The 19,033-nt window shown below is 39.1% G+C and overlaps 1 protein-coding gene across 1 annotated transcript; it reads right to left on the bottom strand.

Moving 5' to 3' along the window:
* Positions 1-6,303: 6,303 nt before the first annotated feature.
* Positions 6,304-16,355, bottom strand: LOC102302427 (homeobox protein CDX-1). The gene is made up of 3 exons (XM_005949798.2): positions 15,755-16,355; positions 10,534-10,682; positions 6,304-9,633 (listed from the first exon to the last, which is right to left on the bottom strand). Exons 1-3 carry the CDS (start codon positions 16,221-16,223, stop codon positions 9,388-9,390), a joined length of 864 nt encoding a protein of 287 aa, XP_005949860.1. The 5' UTR covers positions 16,224-16,355; the 3' UTR covers positions 6,304-9,387.
* Positions 16,356-19,033: the final 2,678 nt, after the last annotated feature.

Below are 19,033 nucleotides of genomic sequence, written 5' to 3'. Positions count from 1 at the left end.
CACACTGGAACATTTCCCAGCTGACAGTGATTCTGTTCTCAACATGTGGAGTAAAATTGCATTTTAAATTTAACTGAGTTTTATTTATACAGCACTAAAGGCGCCTCAATGTGCTTTTTATTCAGAATCAGAATCAGAATACTTGTAAAGTAGACCCTACATATATGACCCCCTATGAGCAGCACTTTGGTGACAGTGGGAAGGAAAAACTCCCTTTTAACAGGAAGAAACCTCCAACAGATCTAAATCTTCCCCCAACTGTCTTATTTTCTTTCACTTTGAGCAGATCCAGTCACATGACTGCACGTCTGCTTTACATTTGCCCATTTCCATCTTTATTATCCCTTAAAGCTGAAACAGTGGACGTGGCCCTCATCAGGCTTCAGGCACAGTTTGGATGTCTGCATCTCCACATGTCCAGACTCTGGTGGTGAATCCTCCGCTGATATCAGAGCTCATCGTGCGTCCTCAACAAACATTTCTGTGTCTCTGTGGTGAAGCCATTTTTATGGCGTCCACCCCCTAATAAACTTTATGGCAGTGAAGAGGCAGCGGCCGAGCAGCTCTGCTCTCATTACCCTCTGTTTACCTAAAAATGAGACACCGCCACAGCTGTTGCTATTAACAACACGGAGCCACTCACTTTCTTCCTTTACAGAAGAAAAACACTTGTAAACACGGATGAATCTTTTCACCGTAGATTTAGAAAGCTTTGAATCGTTGTGTGATTGTTGTATACAGCTGGCCTGCTCATTCACCTCTGAGTTTATCTTGCATCTGATCACTTTTATTAGCCTGTAAAACATGCAATTATGAAAGTTTGTGTTGCATTTACCCCTTTCCTGTTCAAATACAAAGGTGTTTTCAGTGCAGAGACAGTCACAACACAAACGAGCTGCCACGCAGCGCTTAGGTTTGCTTGGATTCACATTTCATCAAACTGGTGCTGTTACATATCATTCAGTTTGTACCTCATTATACATTATATATATTGCATCTTTACAGCTGCCTACAAAAAGCAGCTCTGGTCTCTGCGGTTTCCTCTTTCAAGGGTTCATTTTTACTGCATTGTTTAAATTCTCAATGCAGTACTCATTGCATCATGGGGATTCCCATGATGCAATGAGTATTTCTTCTTCAGTCACCTTTCTCACTCACTATGTGTTAATAGACCTCTCTGCATTGAATCATACTTGTTATTAATCTCTGTCTCTGTCTTCCTTCTCTCACCACAACCAATCACAGCAGATGGCCCCGCCCCTCCCTGAGCCTGGTTATGTCGGAGGTTTCTTCCTGTTAAAAGGGAGTTTTTCCTTCCCACTGTCGCCAAAGTGCTGCTCATAGGGGGTCATTTGATTGTTGGGTTTTCTCTGTATATATTATTGCAGGGTCTACCTTACAATACCTTACCTTGAGGCAACTGTTGTTGTGATTTGGTGCTGTATAAATAAAATTTAATTGTACTAAGGATTAAAGTTTGCGTTATTAGGGGCGTTGCCTCTGTAACTGAAAGGTGTATGACACAGGTGACTGCTGCTGGCTAAAATTTTAGGATTTTAATTTAGATGTTACTGAACACTAATTAGCATGGATCTGTGTGATGCTAGCATACAGTCTATGGATACAGCTTGATAACCAAGCCGGCCAGCATCAGCTGATAATAACACTCCACTCTGTCATCCAGATGTGGTCACCTCTGGCTCTGAAAACCCACCATGGTGTCAGTTGCTCTAGTTGAGGCTTCAGAGTTGGATGCTGCAAATGAGTGTACATAATCAGGGTGGCTACATCCATCTTTTCTACACCCTCTGTGGCTGTGGTTACAAGATACTGTAGTTCTGAAAAGTCTTTATTATGTCAGATTCCTGTCATGGCAGAAACAACATAGCTTTGTATGATTTAACATTTACCGCTACCTTTGTCATCCGAAGGTGAAAGCTGCCTGTTAAAAGAGTAAAACCTAAAGTGTAGTGGGTGTCCACACTTACATCGACTTATTATTGACATTGTATGTTTTTGTTGGCTGTGTCACAGTGAATCATGTCATGTGTGGGCACAGTCCTATGTACTCTCATTCCAATACTGTAAAACAGTAAGACATTAACTCGGGTTCTTTTTATTTATGTTATTGTGACATCTTATTTATATCCATTATAACAAAGTAAAGTGACTGCCCTCTGTTGTGCAATGACGAATCAGATAATCAGATGATTATCTATTGTTGTCTTTGGTCTATTTCTCTTTGCAAATGACCAGGATATAAGTCTGCTAAATTTTAAGGAAATGTTTTATTTTCGATTACCTGTGTTACTGTTGGTCTCCTACTATTGATGCATGGACTAACATAACACTAACAACAGGATAGACCCCGAGTTCTAAAAATCTGGTAATAAAACACTTATTTGAAGGTAATTTGGGGTAATTTTACATAGATTAGGCAGCTAGACAATAAAATCAGAATTGACATTTCATTAATTAATTAACTATGACTGAATGATTTTAGGCGTGTTGTTTAAAATCTCTACTAAAGTCCTTTGAAGAGATCATCATTCTGTAGCGGGCAGAAAAACTTATTGATCCACTGCAATTTGCATACAGGCCTTGTAGTGGCATTCAAGATCGCGTTATTAAATTCCCTGTATCATAATGCTATCCAGCCACATCTTTAGCTGATAAGCTTCTTAACCCATTTAAACTTGATTTTAATCTTGTCAGATCTCAGTGTGTGAGAGTCAACGGCTGTTTTCAGCTGAATTCTTCTACTGGTTCACCACAGGGATGTTGTCTCTCTCCCATATTATATATTTTGTACACTAATGAGTGTCGCAGTACACAGGCTAACAGGCATTTCACTGGTGTGATCAGTCATTTTTAAAGATTAACACCCTGAAAACTAAGGACCCCATCCTGGATCCCCCCCTCCCCCCATCGTGCACTATCAGTAGGAAATGGTGCAAACATTGAACTGGTGGATAGTTCTAAGTATTTGTGGGTAGTTCTCAATAAGGCTCTGTCCTTTGAGCCACATTTTACTGCTACAGTGAAAAAGGTCCAACAACGACTGTACTTTTTAAGGAGATTGATAAAACTTGGGCTGTTCTTTTTTTATATAATACAATGTATGTCTTGAATATGAGATTGTTTGCTAGAGTGCACTAGGAGTCTGGCTGCAGCATTTTGTATCATTTTTTCGTACTGCAGTTTATCATGAGTGGACTAAGTGGAGCTGGGACTGTCTGTTATCGCTCCTGAATTATAAGTGAACTTGCTGTTGATTTCTTCCCTGATAAACTTAACTGTCTTCTTCAGAAGAACTGCTGTTGGCATGCTCACTACTCTGTAATAAGGTATATTTATATTACATTGCAGAATGACTCGCCTTTATTGCTTTGCATGCCATTACTTAGACTTTCAATTCTTTTTAGAGTCATAATAACAATTTTGAGATGCTGATTGGAGAAAAGATAAAATATGCCGTCAGGCTGACTAAAGTTATCCAGTGTTTTTGCTCAGTGCAAGATGGCGAAATCTGCATTTCCTTAAATCTGCTGTTATTAATCATTTTAACATTGATTAAAAAAACTGTTTGCCTGTGTATTTTTGCACATTAGCACAAAACAAATGTTGATGTTACACTCATTATAATACCTTCTTACACCAATGGAAAAATACAAAATAATTATCATAATTAATATTCCTGTTGACATTGTTGTGATTTATGCTTTACTTTGCAATTCAAGATGATTTTTCAAGCAAAGATGCCAGCTAGACCACTTAGAATTCCTCTCAGTGACTTAATAATCTTGATTAACTGTGGAAGTGAACACTTAACATCACTTTGTTTGGTGAGTGTGACAGTCGCACAAACCTCACAGCAGAAATAAACATATTTAAAGCCCACTACAAAAAGCAGCTTTGGTCGCTCCATTCATAACATCTTTATGGGGAGAAGTTATTATGTATGTTTGTATGCTCCCTATCTCCTCCTAGACAATCGTAATGAAGCTTTGCTACATTGTCAGTGCCAGCGTCTGTTTGGCATATACAAATATTTTGTACAATTCCTACTACTATATATGTATTTGCACATTTGAAAGTTCAACTGAGCCCTGAATAGTGACCTCATGACTGACTTCACCGCACGCACATTTGCTGACAATTAGTATTTGTTGCTGTGTTTATTTAGTTAGTGCATATTCTGCATTTATTATGCTGCTGATTGTTGATCAAGCTGTTGAAAGACGCCACCATAAAATGCTTAAAGTCTAGAAAACAGTGAACCACAGCAGAAAACAACGACGCTGGTATAAGAGGACGAGGTTTGGGTGAGCATCATCATGTCACAACGTAACTCGTTGGATATTAAATCTTCTATATCAATGTATCATGATGTTACAACATGTATCTATATTATTTTAATACATTCTTCATTTTTATTTATTTTATTTATATTTATATTGTTCAACATATGACATCTAACAGATTTGTTACAGTCTTACAATCAGTATTGCTCTAGTAAATCTCCCAGGATACTGAACTTATGAAATTCTGTGTAAAACATCATCTACTCGTGGCCTCAAGTTCAAGATAGCTCTTTACCTGTTGCCATTATCACCACACACACACACACACTGCTGATAGTCTCTATCAGAGCTAAGATAGGAACGTTGTTGAAGGCAAAATGATCTGAGAAGGACAAAGGTCCAAGTATGGACGCACAAACACACACACACCAGATAGCAGGATACTGTGCTCTGTTTGCCTAGTGTTCCTCTCTGCCCTTTGGACACCACACCTCAACTGCTGGATCAGTTAGCAAATACGTGTGTGTGTGTGTGTGCACGCAACTATGTTGGCTTTGAGACCCGAGTTTACCACTTGACCCTGAAAGATGGTTATTAAACTACAATGATAACCTAAAGCACAAAGGGATTTGGATGGAGTGGGTGCACTCTGACCATTGTGTGGACGTCCTTCTGAACCGAAAAGTATACCTCATCCAGTTTTCCCTTCCACAGTAATAAGAATGCAAAAGCTGGATACCAAAACTAAAGCTGTGCACTGTGGAAGAACGAAGCCCCGGTGTCCAGGTTGGTTGTGAACATCAACACATGGAAGATTTTCAATAATGTCGCCTCACCAACATTCATTCAAGGACGATGTTTACTCATCAGCTCTAATTATTATTTAACGTTGTGATAAATTGTTTTAAATGCTGCTTATCTGAGTCAGCTTCCTTTATTTCTGTTGGTGCTCAACCTGCAATTTAAATCCTTTTAAACTGAAGGAAATCAAACATGTTGGAGGTTCTTTTAACATACTCAAGACCTCCCAGTTTCTGTTTTATAGGGGGAGCCTGTAATTTGATTTTGTTCTCTAGTTTGGATCTTGGTACTGGACAATACAATTACACAAACTTTCCTTAAAGTCAAGGAACCTAAAATACTTAAAAGCTAGATTTCACAACATGTGGAATACCTCAGGGCTCCGTCATTGGGCCTGCTTTATTTAATACTCACACTTAGATTGGGTGGGATTTAGGTCAGAAAGAGGCTCTATGCAGGTGAAAAATATTCTTTTATAAAAATATTATAAAAAAATAAAATTTTTCTTGTGGTATTTTTCATATTCACATCTGTTGTAGTTGCAGGTGCCATCGAGAGAGGGTGTCCCGTTGTAAATATTTAATATTGATTAACTGAACTGAAAGACCCGAATAAATCTAGAAGCACCCTGCAGTCTTTTTCGGTACAACCTTACTGTAATACATGTTTGTTTGATTGTTGCCTTCAAACACTTCTACACATTCAGGAGTTAAGCAACCAAACTTAGCACACAGGTAGATCTTCAGCCCCTGAAGGTTGTTATTCATATCAGATATTACATAATCATCGCATTGCATAGTAACAACCTACGAATGAGCTAAGAAGACCCACGTGTGCACTTCAAAACTTCTAACACCTATGAAGAGCATTACATGATTTTATTTTCATAATATTGATGTCTTATGACCACATCACAGCAACCTAACAACAAACTAAAATCACAGGCGAAACACTGCTGTAGCGTGGATGTGTACCAGTGAGGTTTAAAAGAAGTGAAATTACTTTCTTGTGATCAGCTGCAGCCCATCATGTTACACCCAGTTATTTATCAGTGGTGTTGACTGCACAAGACTTTTGCTCTTTGACTTCAGCTTTAAGGCAGCCCTTCCTCCCAGTCAACATCCAGGAAAAAACCGACAGCAGTTCTGCCAAGAAGCACTGCCTCGTGGACAAACTCCACTGTAACACTCGGGCATTCTGTTTAGTCTGGAAAATACATTTCTTTAACATTATGCTGCTTTTCTAATTATGTGAATGAAAAAAAGAGATCATCAACCTCTTTTATGATAAAGCTTTTCCTTTTTAATAAAAATTACATTTGAAAATATACATGTGATAAAGTCTGACAGGTGAGATCATAAACATTTACAAGACATTCACTGTATGTAGAGCAGAACAACAAAAAAAGATTTGACTGATTTTACTCACTCATACCACTGCTTCACTCATCCATGTGCCACTAAATAGGTTTACAAGCACTAAAGTAACCAGATTAGTGAAAGTAGTCCCATCTGGGCCTTATTCTGGAGGGATGTAGCTTCCTGTTCTGATATCATGTTAGTATTTTGTCTGTTAAAGTCGACTGAAAAACAGCTTTTCCTCACAGTGTCTCAGTTTAATAGTCTAAAGTCAAGTAAAATTCTTGCAACTTCTGAAATGTGAGGACTTAAAAGTTTTTGTTTTTGTCACGTATCATTCTAAAGTGAACAATTTCATTAAAAAAGAGAAAAATAACCCACTCAGTGCTGGAAACCAGCTCCAGGTGCTGCAGTGACCAGGAAAATCAGGTTTAACTACCATACACAGAAACCAGGATTGCTACTTTCACAGCTTTATCCATTACAATCAGCATTACTGTAACCTGGCTGACTAAATCTCTGTCACCTGAAGAAGATTCTGAGTGAACTGAAGACACTGGGCCTTTAATATGCTAACAGGTGATCTGCTGAACCCGTTTCACATTACAAACATGTTGCTTTAACCCTTTGGGCCATCAGCCAGTAAAACAACAAGAAAAGCAATCAGTTCATGCTTCTGTTTGCTTCCAGAGACTTTGGGGTACAAGTTTAAAGTGGACCCATTTCATCTGCAGTGGTAGATGCTCATGTTAAACATGGACACCGTCAGCAGGCTACCAATCAGAAGAAAGTATGCTTTAAAGTTGGAGGGCACTGCACCAAGGCCAATCGGGAATCATTGTTATGAGCCCTTAATGAAGAAAAGCTCTAACAGAGCTCGAGAATAAAACATGGAGCTGCAAATGAACATAATCCACTTTAACGAGACAAAACACACCTAACCAAAAAACAAACAAATTACAGGATCTATTTAGAACATTGGGTGGCGTCACTTCAGTGACTTTCTTATATCTTAAAAAGAAAAACACACTTAATTTAGTAAAGAGTAAGAAATCCAAGGCTTCAGTGAAACAACAGTGCAAAGACCCTGCAGAGACTTATGAATGCTAGATTTGTTTTGAGTAGTAAAACATGAGCTGATCACATGATGCAAAAAGAGTGAATCAGGGTCAGTTTGATGACATCTGAGCTGATGTGAGGCTAAGAACCAAATCCCATGAAACAAAGGTTTCTGTTGAAGTGGGCACCAATGCCTACTGAAGTCTCATTTAACCTTCTCATGTACAAAGCTCAAGTCTTAAATAAAGACAAAACTTTCCTGGTTGAAAAATCAGTTCAAAATATAAAAAAATATTTCATTTTTTTAAGAAGCACGTGGACATAGAAATGTCTCAGGACGAGTGATTACACTAACATGTTAAAAATAAACATCCAAAAATCCAGAATCTGCTCTTAAAGTCAGAATTTCATCCTGTGTGTCACATCTTTATTTCATCCTCCTGACTCCTGAAATATTGATGGATGGCAAATTTAAATAAATGGTTACTTCTTGATATAACTGACTGAATATGAAACTCTGCAAGACTACAAGTGTCTCAGAATTTGGAGTCCAAAGTAAACACATTTGATTCTACTCAAGCAGCTTGTTAAAACTTTTCCATAACTACTTAATTTCCAGCTTTAAATTAATTGAACAGGCTGAAAGTAGACGGTCCCTAAAAATCACCATGAAGAAAGCTGCAGAAAGACATGCAAACACTTAAGCTAATAGTTTTCTACAGTTGTCCACGTTGAGTTCTACATGTTGTGAGTCGTGAACTTCCCTGAGCTCAATATCTGGACTTTGTCCACTGTGTTTGAAAATTCCCAATTTCCAGCTTCAATTAAATGCAGCATTAAACTGGGTGACACTAAAAATGGACTCAAACTAAAGGAGCACTTCCTTTTAAGCAATCATGGTGCCATATTCATGCAATCAAAAACAGTTTTTGAATTCACAAGCCGAGTTCAGCAGCAGCTCTGGCTCGAGGGTTTTAAGCTGACACAAAAAAGTTGTCATATTTAAATCAGCACGAAATCTGAGACAGTTTTATGATCAGTAACATCGGGGCTGTCGCTGTGAGGAACACCAGCTGTTTCTACACCTTGTTAGTTCATTCTACACTCATGACATTTATAGTTTAGTGTTTGGATCAAATAAGAAGATTTCACTCTAACAACATTGAAACAATATTAAATTGAAAACAAACTTCTACAAACTTAATATAATTTGAAAATACCCTCTTTAAAGTATATTTAGTGTTAAAAAACGACTGTTTTCCACACTGACGGTACAGTTTGTATCCTGTATCTTCTTGCTGCAGCTCTTCATAGAGCTAAATGAAATATTTAAAACATTACACTCACGAATATTTCACAAAAAGAAAGAAAGAAAGAAAAAGGAGAGAGACTATTCTGTGTGAGAAGACAATGCACACAAAGTCAGCATTATATTTAGTACCTCTGTTATTTTACTCGGGCTTTTGTTTAAAGAGTTTGAAAAAACTTGTTTTATAAATATCAATTTGCAGTGATGAGCTCAACAGCATCTGTCACAGGTGAAAAATGTGTTTTTCCCCAAATACAGAGCTCCACCCACCACAAAGTTAGTCTTGGACATCGAATGGTTGTCCTTTAATGACTGACCAATCCTTCGACAGATGGAAATCACCTGCAGAGATTCCTTTTTGTTCAGATCCAATCACAACAGGGAATTATTTGATGGACTGGAAGTTGTTAGCAAAATGTCTCATTGAGATTTCTCTGATTTTCAGTGAACTTTAGCTTTAAGAAGGCAAACAGCAATGTGCAGGATGAATGTCTCAGTCTGTAGTTCAGGATTTTTAGTCCACATCCCGAAGTCAGTGTCCAATAAAACATCGTCCTCAGTACTCCTCTTTGATGTTCAGAGCTAGAGAAGGAGACACCAGCCCGTTGCTCCCACTGCTACTTGTCACCATCGCGACGTTGCTGCTCCCGTTTGCATGGAGGCCATTGCCTCCACCTCCTCCGCCGCTGCCGTTACTGCCGGTGGGAGGGGTTGGCGTAGTGGTAGAGGAAGCCGGCTGCTGGAGTTTCTTCTTGTTGATCTTGCGCTCCTTTGCTCGCCGGTTCTGAAACCAAATCTTTACCTGGGATAGAAAAAAGGTCGGACATTGTTTACAGATTAACATGAATTATTCAAACACTTCCAACTACTGCACGTTTTTTTCAGTAACATATTATTGTTTCTGCACGATCAGTAAGAATTTGAACTAATTTGAGATCTAACTTATAATTAGTGACAGCAGTCTGAGCTCTGAAACCTAAGATTACGTTTGGGAAAAAAAATAAACAGTTCTTCAGTCTTTGTTCTCCGATTGCAGACACTCTACGAGCATCACAATTGAGGACTTTAACAGTGTTAAAGGCTTCGTTCTTTTTGATTAACCCTGGAGAACCCATGGGGTCAAATTTGACCCCATGGGTTCTCCAGGGTTAAAGGAACCCGTCTAACGTCTAAGCTACAGGAGATGCCAGAATTAAAAAAAAAAAAAACACCCCCCACCCAAAAAATCCTGCCCAATGGTCAGAAGCCTCTCTGAGTGTCTCTACATCCATACTGCTTTTGAAAACTGCAGTTTTTTCCTTTTTAAATTGGATCCAGTCTGACTAATTAATCACCGAATGTATGATACAGTCGGTTTTGTGTATATCAGTTCTGAACAATAAGCATTATTTACAGGCTAAAGATCCAGATGTGACACCTTACTTGTGTTTGCCTTAGTGTCAAGAAATGAAGAAGTGCATTAATAAATCCCCTCCTACCCAGTATCCTCCCAGTGCCGAGATAAATGCGAGGGTTTATTGACTTCACCTTTAAGTTGTGCAGTTAAAACAAAGGAGAATCTCAATTGTTTTCTTCATACTTGACAAAATCTATATTTTGACATAATGTCAGTGCAAAAAATCATCGTGTTAGTTTAAAAGGACAATCAAATATTTCAGTGGTCTTTCTCAGTAACAGGACAAAACATTTAGCTTTTGTGTACCTGTCTCTCTGACAGACTGAGTGCCGTGGCAAGCTCCGCCTTCCTTCTGATGGTGATGTATTTGCTGTAGTGAAACTCCTTCTCGAGCTCGAGCCGCTGGTGGTCGGTGTAAACCACTCGGTATTTGTCTTTAGTTCGCGTCTTTCCATCTGTAAAACAGAAACGAAACATTTTTTAAAACTGTTTATATGAAAACCTGAAGTCTCTTCTGCAGGATGCGCCCCCTGCAGGTAATCACTGCAAAGTTAAAGGGGGCTCACGTCAGTTTAACTTTTCTCGCTGCATCACTCAGCTCATGCTGGATTTGTGCAATGTCAGCTGAATTTCTGAAGCAGTTTTAGCAGAAAGATGAATAATTTAGCTACAATTAGCATGTATTTACTTGTCAAGTAATCACATTACAACTACTCCAAGTCCCATAAAAGCATATTACTCTGTTAGAGGCTATTCCTCTACATAAGCAGTGTGCACTGAAGTCATAATTGATATGGCTTCAGTGCACACAGGACATCTCACACCTCCATGTTTAATCATCTGCTTCAGCTACACAAAAATCACACCATCTATTAGTGTGTAAAAGTGTGAATGAAGCGTATGTAGTGGAAGCATTTTATATTATGTGCTATAAACCTGTGAGACAAACTGCTGTAACCCTGATGGAGCTGCGTGTTCTTACCATGACTCCTGCATTCAAATTGACTCCCCGCCTCGGCTGCATTTGCATAAAACAGAGCCCTATCTGCTTTTATTCCTTTATGGTCCCGGAGTTCGTGTGTTACTGTGAACGCTGAAAATGAAACGAGCTGTTCAAACATTCAGTTAAATATTAAACTTTGAAAATTGGTTGTATACTACACTGTTCCCCCACCTTAACTCAGGTGCCTACATTACCCACAATGCAAGTGGACTCCCAAAACACCCAAGAGCTTAAAGAGTGCTTTTAACCAATAAATCAATGGATCCCATGAATAACTCACACAGTTAGCTTATTTATTTGCAAACACTTCATATTATGCAATGCATTATTTATGTTATTATTTTCAAAAAAGAAAAAGAAACCCCCCCTGAAATGATTCACTCTTATATAAAAAGATTACACAACACAATAGTTGTTGATGTGTCTCAGAATCAGGACAAAAAGATCAAAGGTTTGAGTTTTGTATGTCGACCTCGAACACCTCGTGACACCTGCTGTGAGAAAGGCACAGTGAAATGTAATCAGTCGTGTTTAGGCAGTAAAGCCTGGTTCTTTTTATTCAACACAAATGTACTCTGTTACCTACATTTGTTACTTTAACTGTCAAGAAATACATAAATCTTAAGGTCGTGCTGTCTGTTATGAAAAATGATGTATTCCTATCTAGGAACTGTGGTGGAGGGGGAAAGAAAAACAAAGAAAAACAAATCAAACATTTTCATTGATGGATTTTGAGAGAATGGGCCCTGACGGAGGGTGAAAAACAAAAGCCCCCAAACCTCCTGAAGATTAAACCAGAGACTGAAAGTCATGCCAAAGACAGATTAGAATTTGTCTCTTTGCGATTTTCCATTTCTATGTGAATGTATGTGTGCATATAACAGCAAGACGGTTGTGTTAAAGTTAATTAAAAAGGCCTTCATGGCTCTTTAACACGCTCTGATTCAATATTAACACTAAACACACAACAGCTCAATAAGCAGCGTGCCACCCCCGTCTGTGCTCTAATCGCTCACCGGGGCGAATTAAAACTCAAACATTTTAGTTTGAGAGGGAACATCTGTCTGAACTTTAGAGTTTCTGCTTCATTTGTTGGAAAGTAAAAACCAACAGTTTGATTCTCCTTCAGCTGATAAAGAGCCGAGAGAGCCGAGACGCTAATGAAGGAGCGTAAATCAAAAAGACAGAGAGGTTTACTCACGGCACAGACTGAGCCAAAGATGGGCTTTCAGAGGCACCGACAGCTAAAACTGACGAGCAAATACAAGAAAAATAAGGACTTTTTGCTCATTTCTTAATTTCTGCTTTAACGAAACCTGGTTCTGATTCCATTTGTGCTTCTTGTGGATGTTAACTCACAGTTATGAGACGTTGTATCTACAACAGGGAAACTGATATGACTCTAAACAATATGGAAATGTTGGAAAAAGCAAACGAGTCCAGGTCTGTTTTTGAAGGACAATCCACACAAACACTAAACATTCACTCTAAACTTACAGCCAATAAGAGAAAAGTACTGCATTTTATTTTACAGCTTCTATTGCAGAGTTACAGCTGATTACCAGGAGTAAATGTGCAGCTCTTTACTGTATTCTTACATCTTATTATTAATAGTAAATTCCTGCAAATGATGACCTCATCGTTAAATGCTCTAATGCGTGTTTTCCCATGCAGCAGTTTACTATAAAACTACAGCTGAATACAGCTCAGATTTCACTCCAAACACCCGTCGAGACTCCGTGGATGTAAACCACTATTTTATTGTCATATTTTCACACTACAAATAAAAACACCCATAAAAGTCAACATGCATACAGAAGAGTCTTGCGTTTAAGCGCCGCACGCAGCCGTAAAACATGAAAATACAAAGAGTACGGGAATAAAACAGCTCCCCAAGTCTCACCCAATAAAAACAGAAGCAGTAAATTATAATAATAAGAGTACAAAACTAAATATTCACATCCACAATAGAGTAGAAGATGAAATTAACTTAACCAGTACCTGAGGAAAGTAGTTCATATACTCAGAGAATGAAATGAGATCTAGTGGAGGAATGTAAGATTCACCCGACTGTTATTCCCTCTCTGTCACTGGCAGAGTCGAAGCGTGAGGTCATTTTTAGTGGTTTCTCCTGTATGTCATGTGCACCTCCAGTTTTGGGATGTTCTTACTGACAAAAATGTTGACTCTTGCAGGTGTGGTCCGCAGGGATGACGGTTAATCAGATGTTAGTCTCACTGATGATTTTAGCTTTAAATATGTCCGAAAACAGCATCATCCGCATCAAACTACTATTCTTTGGGCTTTTTTTAGCTTTTGAAAAAAGCCCAAAGTTACTTGCCAACAGCTGCAACTCTCACTCGCCTAAATCTTTCTTTACCGACCTGCACAGCTGCAGACTTCCTGCGGTGGCGGCAGGTCGACAGAGGCCGACTGTTACCTTTGAGTTGGCTTCATGTTCAGAAACACCTGATAGTCCGGCTCTAGCTCCCCAAAGAAAGATGCTTTATCCTCTAACATTACTTATTTATTTCTCATTTATATGTAAAATGAAAAACACATATTTAAGTTAAAAGATAATAGAGACTATAATTATTAATTTTTTTTAACAGAATCTATCAAAATCAGAGAGCTGTGTTCAGGCTTTTCTTTGTGATGTCTCTAAACCTTCTATATTAACAGGGTCCTTTACGATAAAGAGTTTTTAAAAGGCTTCAAAACAATTATCCAATATAAAGTAATAAATGATGTTTAAAGTCTGTTGCAGTGCCACTTTTCATGTATATGAATTAGGGAATCAGGCTCCCTACGGAACGTTTTCTACACCAGATTCATGCATTTTTTATTAAACATTTTAATCACCTGTGGCCCCCGCCTCCCCCGTTCTGTGCCACCCTGCTGTAAAATTCCTGGATACACCCCTGCTTAAAATGGACGGTGGTTAACCTCTTACTGACCTCTCATCTCTGCAGGTTTCTAACAAATCCTTTTTAATGTCCATCACAAATGCAACTTCAGATCATTTCAGGGAAATAAAGCTGAAGGTAGTTTTTAGTAGCAGGTGTGTGAAACACAGGGCGTATCCCAAACACTCAGGCAGATCTTACTGACCCTGTATTATTTTATATTAGAAAGTAAGATTAAAAAAAAGAAAAGGAAAGTCCTCCCGTGCACCAGTCAATCCCGCTGTTCAGTTTGACTCACTGATTTTATTGCTTTTAATTATTATCACTAAAAAACGCATTATGAAGCAAGGCTGAAGTTATTTAACAATCATTTCTTTAGAGCTGATAAGATGTTTTGTGACATGTAAGAGCTGCAGAAACCGCGGAGCCTGAGCCAAATTCACACTTCTCACTTCAAAGTGGGAACTATCTTGTCGGCTCTTGTTTTCTCCGCCCAGGGACAAGCGGAGGACAAAGGCCGAGCTCAGCCTGCCCGGAGTCACGACCAGCGGGGCGCATTTACATTACAAGGCTTCAAACCGGCTTCACACGTTTGATCCGGAGACAGGCCGGGACCGGGACCCGGTGGGAACGCTTCAGCCGTCATGTCCTGACAGCTGCACCAACTCATTCTGCAGGTTCAAACCTCCACGAATAAACATCGAGTACCAGTCAAAATCGGTGCAAAGAAGTGAAACGTGAAGAAAAGGTTTCAAAAATAGTCTGAATGGGACGAATGGAAATATTGGGCAAGAAATTTAAAATAAAATAGCGGCAGGAAATCAAATTAAGCCGAACTGAGGTGAAGCTGCGTGACATGGTGATATATGGAGCTTTTAATCTGAAAGTCTGAAGGAAACCAAATCATTAAAATAATGACAGCGGTTTAAAATAAATACATAAATAGAGCGTCAGTGATGAGGTTCAAATTTAAATTAATTAAATTAAGTTCCAAAGTGACGACGATTACATCCAGATAATAAAATAAAAAACGATCTGGGAAATTATTCAGGAATAAATCTGCACAAGTAAAGGGGGAAAACGGAATTTAAGTAAATATAAAATTTAAGCCTTACAAACGTCAATTATGCGGATTAATAACGTTTAAATCATTTTTTACTGTGAGCATGAGTGGCTACATGCAGCTTATTTAGAATATGTATGAAAGGAAAATCATCTCGTCATAAGGAAAAGAAACCATTAACAGGATCATTGCTGCTGAACTTTAAAGAGTCAAAAGGAGCGGCTCGTTTTTCGTTAACCAAACTTCATCTCAGGCCGATCAATCGATTATAAGCGTGTTTCGTGCCGGGCTGCCGCTATCTCCAACCTGAGTACACATGTGCAGACATTTGAGTATCACTGCGTCTCATATCAGCCTCATATTAAAATGTCAAACAGACTGTTGGAGCTCGGTTTGCTTCAGGAATAAAATAAACCACAAGCAGCTGAAAAGTGACGAGTAAGCGGTTAAAGGCGAAACCATGAGCGGGTTAAAGGTAAAAACCTGGCTATTGTTGGGGTGTTCGTTAGCAGGTACATCAGCGGCATTAAGAGGGAGCAGGTGTGGGGGTCTTACTGGGGTTGCTGGGCGGCGCGGAGGTGCGGATCCACTCGTACGGGGTCCTCCTCCGCGGGGAGCCGGGGGACAGTGGCCCCGCGGAGGCGTTCAGGGAGGCGGGGATCAGCGCAGGCGGCTGGCCGGGGAACTCCGTGGGCCCGAATCCGAGGGTGGTGCCCACCGCACCGGTCACGGAGGAGGCCGCGGGAGGCGCGTAGGGATGCGAGGACCAGTCGTCCCGCGCGGGCGGAGGAGGCGGGTATGCCGGGCTCCAGCCACCGGCCGCCGGCGGGGCTTGCTGGGCCGGGTGTTGCTCGTTGCCGATGCCGTGGTGGTGGTGGTGGTAGGAGGCGAAGTCCGGGTACTGCGGGGGGGCGGGCACCGAGAAGTTCTGCGGGCTGAGGCTCAGGCCCGGGTGGCGCGTGACCGGGTTCTGGTGCGGGTACATGGCGGGGTCCTTGTCCAGCTGCAGGTAGCTCACGTACATCTTTCCAGGTGAGGGGACTCCCTCAGCATACTGCGGATCCAGCCTGCCTCTCTCACCTGGTCTGCAGGTAAACTTCAATCTCTGAGTGCGCGCGTGTCTACCTGTCCACACCTCCACCTGCTCGCGCGCTCTCTCTCTCTCTCTCTGTGCCGTCTCCATCAGCTGCCTGTTAAAAACTGCAGCAGTCACATGTTCACTTTTATTGCTCTTATCTCCCTCCCTCACCTCTCCTCACCACCCTTACACGCTGCCTCTCTTCCTCTTGCGCTCTTCTTCCTCTCTTCACTTCCACCCACTCCTCCTCTTCCTCCTCACATCATCCTCGTTATTTTAAAACTAAAACCTCTTTCTGAATTAAACCCTGATAAAAACTGAGACTCCACAGCAGGTTTTTCCCACACTCACCTCCGCCTCCTCCCCTCCCAGGCTCCTCTCTATCGGCCTCCATTTGCATGACAGTCCGCTGCTGGACTTCAAAGGCCTCCATCAAAGGGACGGAGACCATCCGACAAAATGATAGAAAACAGCTAATATGTCCTCAGAGAGACGGCAGACCGAGCCATCCATCATTTTTTAATCATCACACTTTCAATATGATCTTTTCTTCAGACACGTTTATTTAGCGAGCTTGAATTTCTTTTTCAAAAAGCTGAAATTTAAATGGAAGAAATCTTAAAATGTGAACTCGAAATGAAAAAAAAAAAACTGATATCAAAGTGTTTATAATTAAAATGCATGCAATTACAATCTAAACATATTAAATATCAAATAAATAAACTCATTAAAATTTTAACAAACAAAAGACTTTGTAAATCATCAGGCTTTAAACGTTTTTGTAAAAATGGTCCATTTCTTGATGAATTCTACATTTAAGGGGAAACTTTTTCTTCATGTGGACAAAACGTATAAAGATCATGAACGAAGCATTTCAATTTTGGATTCCTATTTTGTTTAATCCGTATGAAGAGAGTGTAAATAAAACATCATCTGTGTTCATCAAAGTATTTAAAGGGTTAAACTATTTATCTTGAGTAATCAGCTGATCTGTTAGGAGGTTAATATTGATCATTTCCCTCTGATTTATATGCCTGTCTGTGAGACACATTTCCCTCATTTTAGTCTCCAGATTTAATGATTTCTAATAAATGATTCAAATCTGAGTATTTCACAGGCAGATGAACAGAAGCAGCTTTTCACTTTAGGTTAATAATTTTTTTCTCTGTCAAAGTTCATATAGTGTTTATTTGTGCAGCATCATTCAAATATAATAACTAAAATGAAACCGTGTTTAAAAAGAGGATAACTGGACGAAAAATAAAATAACTAATATTTACAGGTCAAACACATTTTTCCTTTGTTTTATTTATTTATTATTCTCAAATTTGTGTTTTTAGATGTTTTCATCTACCATATATCTTAATGAATTACTCATATTAATATTATACCTTTGAACTTAAGAAATTATCTGTTGCAGTTCATGTAAAATATGAAATGAAATGTGGAAAAGATTAAAAAACTTTTTAGTGTTTTGTAAAAACGTTATTTTTTTACTTCAAAGTACAAATAAAGTTAAAATAAAATGAATCCCAATCTGTCAAATTTTGTAAGAAACAGTTTCATATTAAAATCAAATATTTTTTAATTGTGTTTTTTCAATTTAGTTTAATTTAACATGGTTTTATAAATATAATTAATATAAATTGTAAAAGCAGATTAAATATATTTTACTCCATTTAATCTCAAACAGAGAATAAAAAATAGAAACAAGAATCTTTAATATGTATAAAAATGAAAAACAAATGCAGCTGTGGAGGAAAACGGGGTCGATAAAGGACACATCCAGGACAAAGGAAGGAGGAAGGTCGAGTGGAGGTCAGCAGCAGCTTCGTCTCCTTCCTGATCTGAAAGTAAAAAGAAGGCGCGACCGTTTCACAGCACGCTGACAGAAGCGAATGCGAGGCTTCAGTGGGTTTAAATATCTTATAACATTAAAGTTTGGATGATTTGTGGAGCTGCAGTGTAGGAGAGGAGGAGAAACTCTTCGCTCATTTTACCCTGGAGACGGTGACGATGTTTGATCAAATAGATTTATATGTTTATTGAATTATTGTAGCCTGTATACAAAAGAAAGAGAGGGGCGTAGCCACGGTGACAGCACTCGCTGTAACATTTTGAGGCGTCAGCGTTGCTGTTTTGGATGCTGCCATGTTTGATTTTTGGAGTTGGACGTTGAGCATATTTGGATGAGAGGGTGGACTGCGAGTGTATCCCTGCTAATATGAAAGCTACATCAAAGTGATCTACATTTTAACGAATCAGTCACTATGATAAAAAAAACAACCATGTACGTCATTCTGCACGATGAGTATTTTTGCTTTAGGCACTTAAGATCGATTTGGATGCTACAACTTTGAGTGAGAGTCTGAATAGTTACTTTGTCACTTTATAAAACAGTTATTTCATACAAAATGATGCTTAATTATTCCATAAAAAGTAAAATAAAATTATACTAAGAAAAAGTTTTCTTTGGAATTATATTAGAATCTGTTGTTTTAAAAGAAATAACAATAAAATTAATGTAAGGCCATTATTAAAAATAGAAGTTGTCATGAAATGTAAGAAAAAAAAGAAGAACTGTATGAACCCACAGACACTCTGAGAGATAAGCGTAGACACTGTGTAGATACTTTTGTACCATTACGAGTTATTAGCATGTCCTGAATAATCCTCCCGAGTCTTAGAGTTATTAGCTTTACTTATTTTAATCAACCTGACATGAAATGACAGCGTGAGTCCAAAGACTCGTCAGG

Source organism: Haplochromis burtoni, unplaced genomic scaffold (genome assembly GCF_018398535.1).
Source record: "Haplochromis burtoni strain Fernald_Lab_line unplaced genomic scaffold, NCSU_Asbu1 Contig_688, whole genome shotgun sequence".
NCBI classification, from domain to species: domain Eukaryota; kingdom Metazoa; phylum Chordata; class Actinopteri; order Cichliformes; family Cichlidae; genus Haplochromis; species Haplochromis burtoni.
Note: the sequence above shows the minus strand (reverse complement) of the source record. Positions and strands in the feature narration are given on the sequence as shown.